The sequence below is a fragment of the Canis lupus genome, chromosome 35, assembly GCF_011100685.1.
Source record: "Canis lupus familiaris isolate Mischka breed German Shepherd chromosome 35, alternate assembly UU_Cfam_GSD_1.0, whole genome shotgun sequence".
NCBI classification, from domain to species: Eukaryota; Metazoa; Chordata; class Mammalia; order Carnivora; family Canidae; genus Canis; species Canis lupus.
In genome coordinates, this window is record NC_049256.1 from 21,005,270 (window position 1) to 21,024,535 (window position 19,266).

The 19,266-nt window shown below is 35.2% G+C and overlaps 1 protein-coding gene across 1 annotated transcript in view; it reads left to right on the plus strand.

Moving 5' to 3' along the window:
• The window catches only part of CDKAL1 (CDK5 regulatory subunit associated protein 1 like 1), a 635,724-nt gene that overhangs the window by 469,923 nt on the left and 146,535 nt on the right, over positions 1-19,266 (plus strand). The window contains 1 exon segment of the mRNA NM_001284447.1: positions 8,479-8,659. Coding sequence (NP_001271376.1) covers positions 8,479-8,659 — 181 coding nt within the window.

Below are 19,266 nucleotides of genomic sequence, written 5' to 3' on the forward strand. Positions count from 1 at the left end.
CTCCCTCTATGCCCCCCATTCAAGCACACACACACACACACACACATACACACACACACACTCTCTCTCTCTCTAAAATAGATCTTAAAAAAAAAAAGAATTGGTTTTCGTAAAAGCATGATGATAATTTTAAAGCTGCTGAGATTGTTCTCGATTTTCTCAAATTTACTTGAAGACGTCATGTTTCTCCTTAAATTTCCTCCCTCAAGATGAGCAGAATGATTCCATGATGTTAAGTGTTGATAGCTGGGACACAAAATAGTATATTTTTCCCCCACTTTTAACAGGTTTATTATGGATATACTTTAGATACCATGCATATGCACTCAACGTAAGTATATACTTTGAAGATTCTTTTAAATTAATAATTAGTGCAGCCATCATCACGATGCAATCAGTTATGAGAAAAAATTTCTAACTGCCTATTTGAAGTCCCATCGTGTTTCCACCCAGAGACCCAAGCAACCACTGATCTGTTTTCTGTTCCTGTAGTTTTGCTTCTAATAGAAATTTCATATAAATAGAATCAGACAATAAATGGTCCTTTGTGACTTCCTTCTTTTATTAAGAATATTTTTCAGGGATGCCTGGGTGGCTTAGCAGTTCAGCTTCTGTTTTGGCTCAGGGCATGATCTAGGGATCTGGGATCGAGTCCCACATAGGGCTTCTTGCAGGGAGCCTGCTTCTCCTTCTGCCTGTGTCTCTGCCTTTCTGTGTCTCTCATGAATAAATAAAATCTTAAAAAAAAAAAAAGAATGTTTTTCAAGCTTCATCTGTGTGGTGCACATATAGCTGGTTCTCTTCCCTTTGTAGGTAAATTTTCATTGTATGGATATGCCACATTTTGTTGATCCATTTACCAGTTGACAGACATTTGGACTATTTCCAGTTTAGAACTATTATGAGAAATGCCGAAATAAAAATCCACATAGAAATCTTTGTGTGGACATATGTTTTAATTTTTCTTGGGTAGATAACTAAGAAGTAAACTTTCTTAGTTATAGTGAGAGTATGTTTAACTTTTTTTTTTCTTTTAGATTTTATCTTCTATTCATTTGAGAGAGAAGAACATTAGTAGGAGGGAGAGGCAGACTCCCTTGGGACCAGGGAGCCAGAGGTAGGGCTGGATCCCAGAACCTGAGATCGTGACCTGAGCTGAAGGCAGATGCTTAACCATCTGAGCCAACCAGGCACCCCTATGTTTAAGGTTTTAAGAAACTGCCACACTATTTTCCAAAGTGACTGCAGTGTTTTGAATTCCCACCTACAATGCATAAGGATTTTAGTTTCTCTAGATGCCCATCAATGTCTTATTTTTCAGTCTTTTTTCAGTGTAGCCATACTCTTGGATGTGTTTCATGGCACATGGTTTTAACTTGCATTACCCTGATTATTCGTGATGTTGAGCCAACTTTTGATGCACCTATTAGCTATTCATATATCTTCTGGAGTGAAGTGTTGGTTAAAATCCTTTGCCCATTGTCCATGTTTGTCTTCTTATTTGTGAGCCATAAGAGTTCTTGATATATTCTGGATACAAATATTTTTATCGATATTTGGTTTGCATTTGCCTTTCGCTCAGGTCATGATCCTGGGATTGAGCTCCGCATCAGGCTCCCTGCTCAGCAAGGGGTCTTCTTCTCTCTCTCCACTCTTCCCACTAGTGCTCTCTCACTACCTCTCTCTCAAATAAATAAATAAAAACTTAAAAAAGAAAAGAAAATTAAGTAACCATAAAAATATGGGTATATTTTTTGACTCTCTGTATTGTTCCATTCCACTGATCTGTCCTTATACTAATACCACACTGTTGTGATTACTGTCTTTAAGCCAGATTCATCCATTCTACCAACTTTGTTCTTTATCAAAATTGTGCTTTCTGTGCCGACTGTGCTCTTGCAAACATGGTGAACGTTCCTAAAACCTGCCAGAATTTCTGCAAGAAATGTGGCAAGCATCAATGCCACAAAGTAACACAGTACAAGAAAGGCAAAGATTCTCTTTATGCCCAGGGAAAGCAGCATTATGACAGGAAGCACAGTGGCTGTGGTGGGCAGACTAAGCCAATTTTCCAGAAAAAAAGGCTAAAACTACAAAGGAGATTGTGCTGAGGCTTGAATGTGCTGAGCCCAACTGTTAGAGATCCAAGCATTTTGAACCAGGAGAAGATAAGAAGGGAATGGGCTAAGTGATCCAGTTCTAAGCTTCATATTTTGTTATGAAGACAATAAAATCTTGAGGTTATGTTCACTTTATTTAATTGCAGTTGGTCATTTTAAGAGGGAAATAAACTAGTGCCATCAGGAAAATTCCCCTTGTGGGGCAATTAAAAAGAAAATTGCTTTGACCACTCTAAGTTCTTTGTGTTTCCATATATATTTTAGAATCAGCTTATCAATGTCTACAGAAAAATATGCTGATATGTTGATAGCAGTTGCAATGAATCTATGTATCAATCTGAGGACACATGCAATCTTAACAGCAAAAAATCCTCCAATCTGTGAAAATATGTATATTGTTTCATCTATTTAGGTATTTATTTACTTATTTTAAAGATTTTATTTATTTATTTATGAGAGAGGGACAGAGAGCACACACAAGAGTGCAAGCATTAGCAGGGATTGGGTTTGGCAAAGGGCAGTGGGAGAGAAAGAAGCAGACTCTCCACCAAGCAGAGAGGCCAGTGTTGGGCTTGATCCCAGGACCCTAAAATTATGACCTGAGCTGAAGGCAGATACTTAACCAACTGAGCCACCCAGGCACCCCTAGATTTCAGTTCTTTGTTTCTAGAGTATAGGTCTTCCATTTTCCAAATTCATTCTAAGTATTTTTTATGCTATTGTGAATGAAATTGTTTCCTTCTTTTCATTTTCTAATTGTTCATTACTAATATAAAAAGTACAGTTGATTTTTATATATTAATCTTTAGCTCTGCTAGACTCACTTATAATGGTAGGTTCATTAGATTTCTTGGAGCTTCCATAGACAAAATCATGTGACCTGCAAAAATTAGTTTACTTGTACTTTTCCAACCTGTATGCCTGTAATTTCTTCTTCGTGTCTTTCTTGCATGACTAGATCCTCTGTAATATATTGAGTTGTAGAAGTAAGAACAGACACCCTTGTCTTGTTACTAATCTAAGTGAAAAAGCATTCAGTCTTTCACCAATAAACATAATAATAGCTGTAAACTCTTTCTTGGGTTAAGATAGTTTTTCTCTATTACTTTTTTACTGAGAGTTTTTATCATGAATGAGTGTTGGATTTGTCAGCTGAGTTTTCTGCATCTATTGAGATGACCATAGGGTCATCTTCTATCCTTTTAATATGGCTTATTGCATTAACTAATTTGTATGTCAAACCAACCTTGAATTCCTGGAATTAAAACTTGATCATGAAAATAATCCTTTTTATATGTTTCTCGGCTTGTTTTCTAATATTTTATTAAGTGCCTCTGTGTTCATAAAAGATATTGGTCTAGAGGTGCCTGTGGCTCAGTCGGTTGAGCATCTGACACTTGGTTTCATGATCTTGGGGTGGTGGGATCAAGCCCCGAGTTGGGCTCTGTGCTCAGTGCAGAGTCTGCTGGAGATAATCTCCCTTCCCCTCTGCTCCTCACCCTGCTTGAGTGCATGAATGCTCACTCTCTCGCTCTTTCTCTCTAACAAATAAATAAAATCTTTAAAAAAATCTCAGTCTGGAGTTTATTTCTGATCTTTTTCTCTGGTTTGTATTTTGTCTACTGCTGGGCTTACACAATGAGCTCTTTTTTCATCTATCTTTGAACAATTTCTATAGAATTGGTTTTATTCTTTCTTTAATGTTTGATATAATTCACTAGTGGAGCCATCTGAGCCTAAGTTGTTTTCTATTGTTTTTTTTTTTTTTTTTTTTAGTGGCAAGATTTTTAATTACAAGTTCAATTTTTGCAATAGATAAAAGACTATTTGATTTTCTGCTTCTTCTTGAGTCAGTTTTTGTAATTTATGTCTTTTAAAGAATCTGCTCATTTTAGCTTAAAATTTTAATTTATCGACATAAAATTATAATAAATATACCCTTAGTATTTTTTTTAATATTGATAACATCTGTAGTACAGCCTCCTCCCTCATGCCTAAAGTTGGTCATTTGTGACTTATTTTTTCTTCTCAGTCTAGTTAATAGTTTAGTAATTTTATTGTTTATATGTCAAAAAGACATCTTTTATTGATTTTTTTCTTTATTTTCTTTTTCATTGATTTATTTTTAAACCTTTATTTAGTAATTTATTTTTTGTTCTACTTTGGATTTGCTTCTTTTTTATTTATTTTTATTTTTTTATTTTTTTATTTTTTGGATTTGCTTCTTTTTTAGCTTCTTGAGGTGAAAGCTTGAAATCATTGAGTTTACCTCTTTTTAGCACAGACATTTAAATCCATTAATTTCTTTCTAAGCACTTATTTAAGCTGTGTCCCATAGACTTAGATGTTTTTACTTTCATTCAGAACTTTAAAAAAAGTTTCTTTTAATCATGCATTTATGGTTAATAATTTTAATGTATCTGATTCTTTTTCTGATTGTTTTTATTTCTTTCTTTTGAGATAAATAGCATGTATATTAGTATTAATTTTTTTTACGTGTGGATTTGAAATTCATTTATTGTTCTAAAGCAAGAATAGAATCGTTTTCTCATTTTTTGCCAGTAGAACACCAAATTGCAAGTAAAAATCTTGAGAAGATTAAAGTACATTTTAAGTAGTATTTCAAATATGATGTGTGTATGTGTTTATTTTTTTATTCATAGTAAATAATAAAGTCTTTAAATGTTTGAGGCTCTCTTAAATTCTAGCCTAGGGCCAGCAAAGAGATCTGATATCCTACTGATAGATTTGCATAACTGATCATAGCACTGCTTCTGCCAAGGCAGATGCATAATTGGAATCTTTCTCATTAATTCTATTCCCAAGTTACTTAATGAACCCATTTTGCTAGTAAAAAGCTTGTATACGTCAGAAAAAATATTGGGTCAGAATGTATGTGTTATTTAAGCTAATTGAACATTTTCATTTTCATCTTCTTTCAGAATTATTCTCCAATACTGCTATGAAAACATAAATATAGATCTTTTAAATTTTAAAAATATAGAATACCTGATAATTATATTCATTAGACTCACGGCTTCAGTACATGTGCAGAAATGATCATTTAAAAAAATTAGTATTTTGAAAATGCATTGCTTCTCAAAAACAGCATTTACAATTAACATATTAAATATTAGGATTAATGTTCTATTTTACACTCCTTATAATTTCCTCCTAGCCACTTAAATCATATGCAATTAATTTAGAATTAGGTCCACTTCAGACTTTCTTGATTTTCTTATGAACTGAAGAGAATTATTTACTTAGGGAAATTAACAGTGTAAATAGGAGTCTTTTTAGTTGGTTCATCTAAGGAGCCAAATTGTTTTTAAGAAGCATCATTTGCATATATAAAATTAATGTATAGATGAGCCTCTTCTAACATTAAAGTGTAGTCTTTACTTTGAAAACATTTTATAGGCAATCAATTTATATTCTTACATACTTTGACACCAAATTTTGGACACCAAGGGTAAATTGCTTTTACTTTTAAATACTAGCCAACATAGGTCTTTCACAAATTCATAGTTTACCTAATTCTCTCCTTTGTTATCTGTAAGCTTTTTGTGTAGATTATCAAATATATTCACAAATTGAACATGCCCTTCTTAAACATTTAAGGTGACTTTTGTAAAGGTTTGTCTTTTCTCACTGGCGATCTTAATGCCAAAGTAAGCAGGTGTTGCATAATACTGAGCTCAGCTATCATGGATCAAGGAGGATTGGGGGGAGGGAGAATCAGTAAGGTACTTTCCTTTGGGAATACCCCATGATCTAGTGCCAGGTTCATTGCAATTCATAGCGTAGGACAATAGCCAATTGTCTTGGTTTCTATAATATTTCACAGGCAGTTTCTAAGATTTTTTTTTTTTATTTCCTAGGGGAGATGGACTCTTCTCTGTCATTTCTGCTATGATCTATTACTTAGAGTTTAGTTGTGGATTTCTTTTGTTCAAAAGGATTTATAAGTCAAGTGTAAACATTTGCTAATTAAAATTATTGACATACTTTTTCTATTCTACAAGCTTTTAGTGAGTCTAGAAAATGGTCTTTTTATCTAGAGCTTACTGTGTAAACATGTCTCTTATGACTTTAAAATGTAATCTTGGTAATCACCCTTGAAGGAGAAAATGTTTTTGCATCACAATAAAATTTTTTTTTTCAAATATGGTTTCATTTTTCTTTTATGCATATTACTGCTTTTTTTTAATTTACCATCACAAAGAAAAGTTCCAGCCTTTGGAACTTATCTCACTAATTCAAGGTCAGCCAAATTAATAGCTAGATGAGACTAAGTGGAAATCAGGACAGAAATATTTTCAAATATAAATGTCATTCTCCTCTCACACAGGCATTAAAGTGTTATCCAAACAAGGTGTAGAAAGCTGTTGTTTTGATGATGCCATTTGTATTAGGCAGCCAACAATTCGACTTTCCTTTGTCACATTCTTTGTTCTCTCTTATGCTCCCAAAATCTAATATATTTAAATGAGAAAAATTGTTTTGTTCTGTTCATCCATATAGAACTACATTTAAGGGATAGAAAACTTTGATATGGTTAGGTATCTATAGATTGTGATATTTGAGGCTATTTTTCCTGTTGTTTATGGATTGAGAAGTCTATTGTAGTTGTGAATACTGTTTGTGTTATTTTGTTATTATTGCATCGTTAGTACAGGGTAAAATATCCTTATGGAAGAACTCCAAGGGCCACAGAGAAAGTACATCCAAGAGGGTAACATGTGGTTTTATCAAAAACAAGGGTAGCCTGTTACCCAACGACATGTGATGAGAAGCTTTCGGTGATTTATTCTTTAATATTAAAGGGCAGAGTCAATGTTAACTGATGGCAAGTCTCAGCCATGAATGAGAGGGACCTGGAGAAAGTAGTCACACTTACAGTGAGCAGAGGAAAACTTGTGAAAAACTTTAATTAGTATCTTTAGAAAGATGAGGAAAGATATTGCATCTCTAAAACAAATGAGTAAATGGCAACATAAGAAAATTTGCTAGACCTAAAGACTGTGAGTGTCTGGATTGTGCCCCTGTACAAAGATTTACATGCCTCATCAAAGATTTACAAGGCCTATTATCATGAAATTTAGAAACCTGAAGAAGGTGCACCTGGGTCGCTCAGTCAGTTAAGCATCTGCCTTTGGGTCAGGTCAAGATCCCAGGGTCCTGGGATCGAATCCAGCATCAGGCTCCCTGCTCAGCGGGGAGCCTGCGTCTCCCTCTCCCTCTGCCTGCCACTCCCCCTGCTTGTGCTCTCTCTTTGTCAAATAAATAAAATCTTTTTTAAAAAATTAAAACATTGAGAATAAAATGAATATCCTAAAAGCTTTCAAAAAGAGAGTGGGGGCACACATAAAGAAGCTTGTATCAAAGTGAATCAGGACGTCTCATCCACAACCTTGCCAGCTTGAAAAAAAAAAAATTCTGATGATAATATTTTTCACTATCAGTCAGTGGTGTGGATTAAGACATGTTCAGATATGCTAAGACGATAACAACAAAATTTCCCTGGCATGCCTTTTGGTGAAGCTTCTGAAAGAATGCTCCTACAAAATTAAGGAGAAAAGGGTAATTGAGATGTAAGAATACTTAGGATTCAGGAAGAAGGGAAATGTGGGGAAAAAGGCGACTGAAGAGCAACATTCAAGGGTGACATTATGACTGGTTCAACACACAAAGAAAGTAGGAGTGGCATTTCCAGAATTAAAAAATAGAATCAGTGAATTATGTATAGTCCATTGAGTGTTTAGAAAATAGTATTCATTTTTGATCAATCTGATGGAGCTTGTGGAAAACATGAACACAGGTACCTAGACTATGAAGCAAGAATATTTTAAGAGAGACTGTTATTAATTCTAGGAAAAATTAAACATTGTAGCAAAAGAAAACATGATAGTAGCATATACCAGTTGGCGCCACAGTGAACAGTATCTTTGTAGTTATACTAATGGAAATGTGATTGATTGATTTTAAACTCTGCAGTGATTACATTGAGAGGGGAGGGATAGGATAGTTTAATGGATTGAATCCTCATTTACCGTAGTAGAGAAGTTACTAAATACTGCCTAAAAATCAGTAAATCCAGAAATAGAATAAGCATCTGTTTTAAAATATAGGAAAAAAGAACATTAAAAAGAATTAAAAATGAGTGTCCCTTGAGGATGACAGGGGCCACTGTTACTCAGAAACTTAGTATTTAAGACTCTAAAACTCTTTGCAAATGCCCCTTTCCTAAAAAATAAAATTTAGTTTTAAGAGGAATAATGGCATTTAAAATGTCAAAGGAATAGAATAATTGTGGATTGTATTCAGCTTTTTACATTTTTGTCATGTTATTTTCTAGAGTTCCCGGAATAACCCTTGCTACAGATATTATCTGTGGTTTTCCTGGAGAAACAGATCAAGATTTTCAAGAAACAGTGAAACTTGTGGAAGACTACAAATTTCCAAGCCTCTTTATTAACCAGTTTTATCCCAGACCAGGAACTCCTGCAGCAAAAATGGTACAAGTTCCAGCACAAGTGGTAAGATATTTCTCTCACAAAGTATTCAATTTACCAGCCAGTATCTATAAAAATGCAGCTCTGTTTGTTGTCTGCCTTAACACAACTAGTTCGTAGTATAACTTCCAAGTTAAAAAATATGGGGAGTTTTTCAAGATGGGGTCAGGGGCGGGGGAACCTTGGAGGATTTAAATGACTGTAGGAAACTAAAATATCACCTTTTTTTTTTTTTTTTTTTTTTCTTTTTCTTTTGAAGAGAGAGGTTCAGATGACACTGGGGCGGGGAATAATAATCTGGTATTACCTGTGTTTATAAGAGAAATCCTTGGATATTTGAAAAGAAGACAACCTTTAAATATCTGTGAGCAAAAGAAGCTTCATGTTTACCCTGATTTTCTTAATTTGTTGCTCACTGGGGGCCCTATGTTTTCCTTCCTTTTCCATGGAATAGATTTGATGCTTGCCATCTGTCTATTTCAGATTTGTGTTACTTTCACACAAATGAACCTCAACTTAATTTCATCCTTACAGGTTCAGAAATGTATTAAAATAAGATAGTTTTTTTTTTTTAAAAAAAAAAAGAGTTTTATTAATTTATTAGAGAGAAAGAACACAAGCAGGGGGAGGGGCAGAGAGAGAAGGAGAAGCAGACTCCCGCTAAGCAGGGAGCCCCATGTGAGGCTCCATCCCAGAACCCTGAGATCATGACCCACCCAAGGGCAGACACTTAGACCGACTGAGCCACCCAGGTACCCTAGAATAAGATAATTTAAAATGAATGTAAAAAAGTTTGAGATCCAGTAAAGGTAACTTGTTTTCCAGAATGCCTCAGCAATTAATGTTCTCAGAGTAATTTAGTTGCTAGATTCATTGGCTAAAGATGGAAAAATGTTAATAAGCTTTAAGAGGAAGTCATATGTTTTTAACTGAAAATTTTGTTTTGTTTCAAATAACTAAAACATTATGCCCTATATTAATTTTCCTCAAAGCTTCCATGAATAAATACTAAAAGGAATAACTCAAGCTTATTTTTTTTTCCTATTATGCCATATGTGAATATCAAACATAAAACATACAGATTTTTTATTTCAACATTTGGTTGAAAAAAACAAATATATTTTTTATTTGTATATACAGAGATACACTTTAAAGTCTGTTTTCCCCATTAAAACTGAAGTGAGGGCAGCCCCGATGGCACAGTGGTTTAGCGCCGCCTGCAGCCCAGGGTATGATCCTAGAGAACCGGGATCGAGTCCCACGTCGGGCCCCCTGCATGGAGCCTGCTTCTCCCTCTGCCTGTGTCTCTGCCTCTCTCTCTCACTCTATCTCTCATGAGTAAATAAAATAAAATCTTTAAAAAAAAAAAAAAACTGAAGTGAATATCATTCTTTGTTTTTTCAAAATTTTCTACATTTTTATTTCGCAAGTTTCTGTATATACAAAGGTAAGAAAATATTTTACAGGTAGCCTATTTAATTTTATATCTAATTTAATCAATGAAAAGAAGACTATAACACCATGGACAGTTGACTTTTCACAAACATAAAAATAAGTTAATTCATTATTTTTATATCTAAATTATAATAGCTTTTATTGCATATAGCAGAATTTACCTTCCTTGGTCTACAGTTCTTCAAATTTTGATGAATGCATACACTAGTGTAACTGCTACTACAGTCAAGGTACAGAGCAGTTCCAGCAGCTTCCCAAAATTTTCTTTTTACTTTTTTGTATTTCTTTACTCCCTCCATCTGCAGATCCTGAAAACTACTGATCTCTTGTTCTTATAATTTCATCCATTTTTTCTTAAACTTTACTTAAATAAAAACATTTTTTGAACTACAACATCCCTACAGAAAACATGCACAGCTATACGTTTCTCTAAAGTGAATACTTGCATGTACCCTGAGTCAGATCAAGAAACAGAACATTACCAGACCCAGAGCTTCCCATCCTGCCCTCCCCATCCAATTCTCTCCCATTCCCCAACAGAAATCACTATCTCTTATTTTAACACCATACATAACTTTGACCTATTCATAAACTTGATATAAATGGAAGAATTCATCAGAGTCTGAATGTTTAGCACTTTTTAAAAACTGTGGTAATTCTTTTTATTGTTTATGTTTTTCGATAAAATTAATATTTTACATACAGTCCTGCTTTAAGTCTTAACTCTTCAGTTAACAAGCAGTGGATTTTTCTACTGAGTTTATAAAACATGTAACTTTGTCAAGAAATAATTTTTCATCTTTTTCTTCATTGTTTATTATTATACTGCTTTTGAAGATAATACAGCTGTCCTAAGATTTCACATCTGAAAAATCTGTACATCTCTCTGCCAGGAGTTGGACCTGTTGCTTATTGAGATTGTGGGTATTTATTTCAGGCATGGTTACAGTAACCTCTAATCTGTCCTAAAATAGTCAGACATTGGCTGTCCTGGGGCACCAGCTGTGCTATGAGCACCTCTCTCCAGCCCCAAAGCTTTTTTTTTTTTTTTTTTAAACAATATTATGGGAGATTAGTCTGTTTTTGCAAGTAGCTATAGTTCATCCATTTTCATGGCTATGTAGTATTCTGTTGCATGCATATTTATCCATCCTTTTTTTTTTTTTTAATTTAAATTCAGTTTGCCAGCATATAGTATAAGAACTCATCTCATCGACATTTATCCATCCTAATGTGAAAAGAGAATTGGGTATTTGCAACATTACAGTATTAGCAACTGATACCCCCATCAGCATTCTTGTTTATATCTTCTGTTTGACTCATCTACATACACATTTCCGCTGGGCATTTAGCTGTAATTTCTAGGTCATAGGAAATACAGTGGATCTGCTTTCTATTGCCAAATAGTTTTCCCAAATAGTTGAGTAAATTTACATTTCCCCCAGCAATATATAAAAATACTAGCAGCTCCATATTCTTGCCAACACTTGGCATTGTTATATTTCTGTTATTAGCCATTCTGCTGGGAAGGCATTGTAATCTAATTGTGGTTTTATTGTTCTCTGGTAACTAATGACATTGAATACTTTTTATATGTTGATTGGGTATTTGGATATAATTTTTCAGGAAGTCTCTATTCAGACCTTCTGCCCACTTAACTTTTGGTTTGCTTATTTTCCTGTGTCCCAGCATCCCCACACCCTTTCCTCTGATTTATAGGAATTATTTGTGTATTCAGAATTCAAGTCCCTTGTTAGTCATGGTAATTTAAATATCTTCTTCCATTCTGTAACCAATCTTTTTACTTTCTTACTGATCTCTTTCGAAGACCAGACGTTGTCAGTTTTAATGGTAGGATTTATCAGTACTTTTCATTTTATGTTGATGTTTTTGGATCCTGTTTCAGATTCCTTCCCCACACCGTCATGAATACACCTCTCAGTGTACTCATCTAGACATTTTATTATTTTGCCTTTTACCTTTAGATCTTTAATCCAAATGGAATGTATTTTTGTTGAGGTGTAGAGGTCAAGAGTTTTATTTTCTACAAGGATATCCACTTGAGTTAGTGCCGTTTATTGAATCTCATCCTTGCCCCATTCTCCACCTGGTCATCCTTTTCATAAATCGGTGTCTATCTCTACATGTGCATATATTCTGGAACTTTATTGTTTTTTTTATCTATTTGTTTCTACCAAATCACAACATTAATTACCATGGTTTTGTAATAAGTATTGACACTGCAGTATATGCCTTTCAACTCTGTTTTTTTCTTGAACATTGTCCTAAGTATTCTTGGCCCTTTGCCTTTCTAAATTTGTCAACATACGGCAAAACATTTTGCTGGCATTCTGATTGAGATTGTATTGATTCTGTAGCTCATTTGGAGGGAAATTGACGAAGTAAAAATACCTAGTTCTCCATCTTTGAATGAAATATATCTCTTCTTTATTTTAATCTAATTTCTCTCAGTAATGCTTTAAAGTTTTCTGTATACAAACCTTGCATATCATTTATTAGTTCTGTGCCTGCATGTGTGTCCCTGGGTACTGTTGAAATGACTGATTTTCATTTTTTATTGTTATTGCTATTTAAAATTTTGGTTGATTTTAATATATCTATCTTTTTCCTGTCAACTTTGCTAAATTCACTTAGTAATTCTAATTATTGTTCTATAGATTTTTCTTTATTCTTTTTAAAATATTTTATTTATTTATTCATGAGAGACACAGAAAGAGAGGGGCAAAGACACAGGCAGAGGGAGAAGCAGGCTCCATGCAGGGAGCCCGATGTGGGACTTGATCCCAGTACTCCAGGATCACACCCTGGGCTGAAGGCAGACACGCTTAACTGCTGAGCCACCCAGGCATCCTTCGACTTTTCTTTATAGAGTTTTCTATGTATACAATTATATCATCTGCTGATAGTTGCAGTTTTGTTTCTCCCTTTCTTGTCCTCATAACTTTTATTTCTTGTCCTATTGCACTGGCTGGGACTTACAGTATGCTGTTGAATAGAGTTGACCATTTATCTCTTCCCAAACTCAAAGGAATAGTCTTCAGAATTTCTCCTTTCAGTATAAAAGTTGACTATAGTTTTGAGATTAGGGAAGTTCCTTTCTATTCCTAATTCACTCAGAGTTTGTATGTGGGCTTGTGTGTGTGAGCATGCCTGCATGTGTGTATGTGTGCGTGTGCATGGTCATGTGTGCCTGTGCATGTCTGTGTGTGTGTTTTACTCATGAATAGAATTGAACTTAATCACTTTCTCTTCATCTGCCAGAATTATCATATAGTTTGTTCTGCATTAAATCTGTTAATATTGTGAACTATGCTGAATGTTTTCAAATGTTTAAATCAACCTTGCATTCCTGGGACAAACTTCATTTGATCATAGTATATCATAATTTGATATACTATTTTAGTTAATTTGCTAAATTTTGTGAAGAATCTTTGCATCTTTGTTCATATAGGATTTTTATCTGTAGTTTTCTTGTGATGTCTTCTTAATTTGGGTATGACAATTGGAAAGTATTTCTTTCTCTACATTTTTTGGAAGAGTTTGTAAGGAATTTGTATTATTTCTTCCTTAAATGTTTGACAGAATTGCCTTATGTGGTAAGCAGAATTACAAAATGGCCCCACAAACTCCCTCAGCCCCTCAACTAAATAAGTCCTGGGACTGTTAATTTGATATATGCTCTGCCGTTTGGTTTCTTGGTTCTGCTGAGTCATCTTTCCCTTTTCTCATGGAAGGTAGCACAATTTTCTCAAACCTTTGTGAGTCTTTCCTAGATTTCCCTAGAATTGATTCCATTAGGCCAAAGCCACATCAACAGATCTTTATGATATAAGCCCTTCCCTACTGTAGCCCCCTGCTGATATTTTTCTTTGTATTTATCCTGCTTGGAACTTGTGGGGCTTCTTTACTCCACCCCAGTCTCTTTCATCAACTTTGGAAAATGTCAGCCGTTCTCTTTTCAGATATTCCCGAAGGAGGTTCCATCCTCCATCCCTTCTTCTGGGATTTCCATTATATATGTTAAATATTTTCATTATGTTCCCCAGTGTCTAAGCTGTCCTTTCTTACATTTTTCATTCTTTGTTCTCTTTATGTTTCTGGATTTTTTTCACTTTACCTGTTTTTTAGTTCCCTGATATTCACCACAGCAGTAGCACGCTGTGTTCCCTGGAGAAGGAGCACTGCTGTCACTCACAGGGCTGCCACACAGGCAGATTCCCAGGTGCCACCCCAGACCTTCTTGGTCATAGTCTGCATCTCCAAGTGATTTGGGTGTGCAGTACTATCTGTGAAGTGCTCTTCTAATTCACTAAGCCTCTCTTCATCAGTGTTTATTTAGCTGTCCAACCCATCTTTGAAATTTCTAATTTTTAGTTAATTTATTTCTTCTTCTAGAAGTAGAATTTGATTTTTTTTTCTTCATGGATTCTAGTGTTCTAGTGAAATTCCTTAAATTTTCCTTTGTATTTTTTTTAACATATTAGTTATCTTAAAGCTCATTCTGAATTCTCTAATATCTAGTTCCAATATTGGTTATTTCTGTTGTCTTTTTTTTTCCTTGATTTTGGTCATTTGTCTTTTCTTTCCATGTACCTGATTATCTTTGTTAAGTGGTGACCATTGTTTCTTTAAAAAACCAAAGTGAAGCAGTAGGTTCTAGATAGTAATGTATCTTCCTCCAGGAGGATTTGATTTTGCTTCTGCCAGGCTCTAAGGTAAGGGTTGATTATTTTAATTGATCTGAGATTGATTTTTGAATCTATTTTTAGCCTTTCTAGGGATTCATTTATTTCCAGTTTGCCCTTACTTATTGAATGCAGCCAGTGATGTGCTGATATTTAATGACTGACTCTCAGTGGGAAGGCTTCTTTCTTGTAGCATTTGCCAGTTTCCATAATAAAAATACTACTCTTGCCAGTTTCAGGCTACCAATGTGGCATCGGTGAACATGGAATTGGGAAGAGATGCACAACATCAGCTCTTGTAAGCTGATAAAAAGGCAGAGCCAGCATACTATCCAGTGTACCTCTTCAGGGTCTTATGTGACTTTCTTGGTGCTTACCAGGGCCATTTTTTCAACTCTAATTTTTGTCTCCCCAGGCTCATGAGAATGCAGAAGGCTCTGCACAGTCTCTAAGCCTCTTAGCTTTTGCATGGCTCCTCAGCCTCCCAGCCACTGCTTCCAAACCAATGAATATGTAGAAGGGAAAAGTGGCTCCAAATGTTAAGCTTATGGACTTCCCTTCTCTCAGGGGATCTTGGTCCCTCGGGTCCTCACTGCCTTGGTAGTTTTTGATGTTGAAATAGAACATATTATACATTTTATTCACCTTTTCTAATTGTTCTTGGCAAGATCATTGGCCTGATACAAGCTAGTTTGCCTCAGCCAGAAGCAAGACTCACTGCATAAAATCCAACTTTCAGATGCTTTCTCTTTTCCTCTTGTCTTTTATCTTTTAACATGGCCCCTTAACATCTTCCTTGCATTTTAAGATTTTAATAACCCAGTTCTGGTATAGCAGAGCCTGTTTTACTGTTTTAGACTTTATATTTTAGAGCAGTTTTAGGTTTACAGCAAACTTGCATGGGAAGTACATAGACTTCCCATAGACTTCCTGCCCAGTATCACCATCCCGCCCCAGAGTAGTACATTTGTCACACTGATGAACCTACATTGACACATCATTATCACCCAAACTCCATAGCTGACATTACATTCTGTTCTTGGTGATACACATTCTAAAGGTTTGGAAAAATGTGTAATTACGTGTATCCACTGTTACAGCAACATGCAGCCTAGTTCCACTGCTCTGTGTTCCACCTGTTCATCCCTCCCTTCCCCTAGCACCAGGCAACCACTGATGTTTACTGGCTCTAAAGCTTTGTCTTTTCCAGGATGTCAGAGAGTTGGAATCATACCATATGTAGCCTTTTCAGATTGGCTTATTTCGCTTAGTAACATACATTTGAGTTTGCTCCATGTCTTTCTATGCTTTCATTTTAAAACAACAGAAATATATTGCCTCACAGTTCTAGAAATTAGAAGTCTAAAGCATGCCCCCTGCTCCCTCTGGACATGTGGCAGAGTCTTTCCTTCTCCGCTCTGGGCAGGTTGCTGGTAGTCTTTCCTCCACTTGTGGCGTACATAATTCCAGTCTCTTCTCCGTTGTCACATGGTGTCCCCGTGTAGCTGTCTTCCCATGACTGTCTCTGTATAAGGACCCCAGTTGTGTTTGATTAGGGACCCTACTGTACTCCTCATCTTAATTAGGTACCTCTGGAATGGGCCTCTTTTCAGTTACATTGGAGGTGTCAGGGTTAAGTACTTCCCACGTCTTCTCAGGAGCAAATACAAGGTAATCCATGACATATCTCTACCTTTCTGTAATTGTGCTCCAGGTAAAAACTGTCGCCCAGAAGAGGTTCACTTTTATAACATTCAGAACCATGAATGTGCATTGACTCTCCATGGTTCTCTGAAATTTATCAAAAATTAATAATTGCTCCAAAAGCAAAAAAAAAATTAATAATTGTCTACTTCCCTCAGGTACTTGATGTGACTTCTTAGCAACCAGACTTCACTGAAGTAAAACACAGCTGCAAATGGCTAGCAATTCTTTCTTAACCTAACTTATCTCCCATTTTCCTGGCCAAAAAATCAAAAATAAAGGTAGAATCTAACCCATTATTGAAAGAAAGCACAATCTGGTTGTTTTCAAATAACAGCTTTTAATTCTGGCTTTAGAATGCCCCTTAGTGAAAATCTCTTGTTTTCTTAGGCATACTTTATTTTCACTAAAATTAAGCCCTGAAAGTGTTCTCCTCATCTCCTCACCATAAATGACATAAAATAAATTCCCTTTTTTTCATAGCTACTTTTACATGAATACTGGCATTAATATAAATAAATTCCAGTTGTTAATGTCTTATAGTAGAGCTCTGATAAATGAACTAAATTATATGCATTTCTTAATCATTTAAATCACCAAATGGATAAAGCCCCGTTGGGTTTTGTATTTGCATAGGTGGGGGTAGAAGGGGTTCTTCCGATCTCTTTTTGCCTGCTGAAAAAAAAAAGTATAACTCTGTTAAATATATAATTAAAATACATTAGGCAAGATAAACTAAAATTGATCTTTTTTCTTAGCTTCTACAAGATTATTATTAACGTAGAAGAGATCTGATAGTAAGATCACCTAAGCTAAACGAGAGTGACCTTAGACTTTTAGATGAAAGGTCAGATTTGCCTATTTATATTTTCTTTTCTATTGAGTCTTTCTTCATTAGTCTTCATTAATCTTAAGTAACTCTAAGAGTATTTTCAAATTGTTGCCAAGGTTCTTAGCCTACCTAGAAAAAGATCACTTAAGTTTAAGAAGTCTTTGGATCTTTAGCTATCAATTCCAGAGTTTCTTTTTAAGGAAATTCTGATGAAAAATAATGAAGTTGGGATGAAATCTCTAAGAGGCCTGGGACTTGGAAAAGAAAAATCTTTAGATGACAAGCATGACTGTTGGAATGTTCATATTGGTTTAAAATGTTAAATTGTCGGGACGCCTGGGTGGCTCAGCAGGTTGAGCATCTGCCTTCTGCTCAAGTTGTGATCCCAGAGTACCGGGATCGAGTCCCGCATCAAGCTCCCTGCATGGAGCCCGCTTCTCCCTCTGCCTGTGTCTCGCCTTTCTCTCTGTGTCTCTCATGAATAAATAAATAAAATCTTAAAAAAATAAAAATAAAATAAAAAAATAAGATAAAATGTTAAATTGTGATATTAAATCCACCTGCTTGCTTGTCTCACATCTTAGAACTAGAGAAGTAAGATCATGTCTTCAGATATATGTGAGCATAAGAAGAATCATAACTCATTTAGCTGCAGTTTCTAGAATATTTACCCTAAGGATAATGAATCCATGATACTCCTCTTGATTCAGCCCTGAGGAGTGTGGGTATGTGTTCCTGAGAGATCTAGAGGCCTGCCCTTGGGGTAGACAGAGCAGCTTCACCAGAACTGTCCAGAGTAGGTTTCCCTGTGAGGGACTGAGTTTTTGCTGGAAGTAATCACACTAAGGCAAGGTGACCACTTGGTACAGATGTTGAATGAGCAATTGTTCTTAAATCATATACAGAACTTATTCAGTGACATACAGTGACTCTCCTGAATCCAGCTGCATATGAGCCCAGGACATACTTCATTTTAAAAAGCAAAACAGAAATACAGCATATAGAAAGGGCTTTGTCACTTTTTCTAGACATTCCTAAAATTCTTTGAGTACATCAAATTGCCTTAATGGAAAGGCACTTTTACATCTTGGCATTTTTGCCTTATTTGATAAGATAGCCACATTGTTTACACAGTCTCCTATTTTCAAACTAAGCTTTTTTCTTTGGAGGAGAGGTAAAAATATTTCAGGAGTCTTTATACTGTAGATTGTCTGGTATTCTTTAATCTGATTCCCAAACATACCTATATGGACACTTCCTTACTCAAGATCCTTTTTATTTTAACTTCTTTTTTTATTTTTCGTGATTTTGTTTTTTAAAGAAGGAATATCTTGGGATTCTTCTTCAATTAATTGTATTTGATCCCTCCAAATACAGTTAATCTTTTAAATCCTTCTCTTCTGGACATATCGTTTCTCTTTTCACTTCCATTTTGGATAGAGTTTTTAGCCTGACCATAGTTTTGTTGTATATAGACTTCAGCAGATCACTTGATAGTCTCCCATGAAGATTCTGCATTAATAGCAGGAAAGAATGATCCACATTCTAATCCAGAGAGGTTGTGGAGAACCTCCTACCTGGTGTGAGTTTTTATACAGAAGGCATTTCATTTAACAAGTAGAAAATTGAGTTTATAATCTCTAAGGCCCCTTGAAATTCTTAATAATCTTTGATTCTCTATCATTTGTAAGGCCACCTTTCAAACCATATTTTAAAAGTTTAGGTGCTTTCTTTTTCCAGCAGCTTGTGAAGAGACCTGGGAATATAGAAAACATGGATCATTTAATGCGCATAAAATACATGATATGTAGGACAGTAAGGTGTGTTGCAATTTTTTGGTTTGGGTGGGGTGGAGAGCATCCTGCAACTATAAGGTGGTATTATCAGTGAATGAGCAGGGCTGGAGGCAGGCTTAGACTAAGATGGCTTTATCA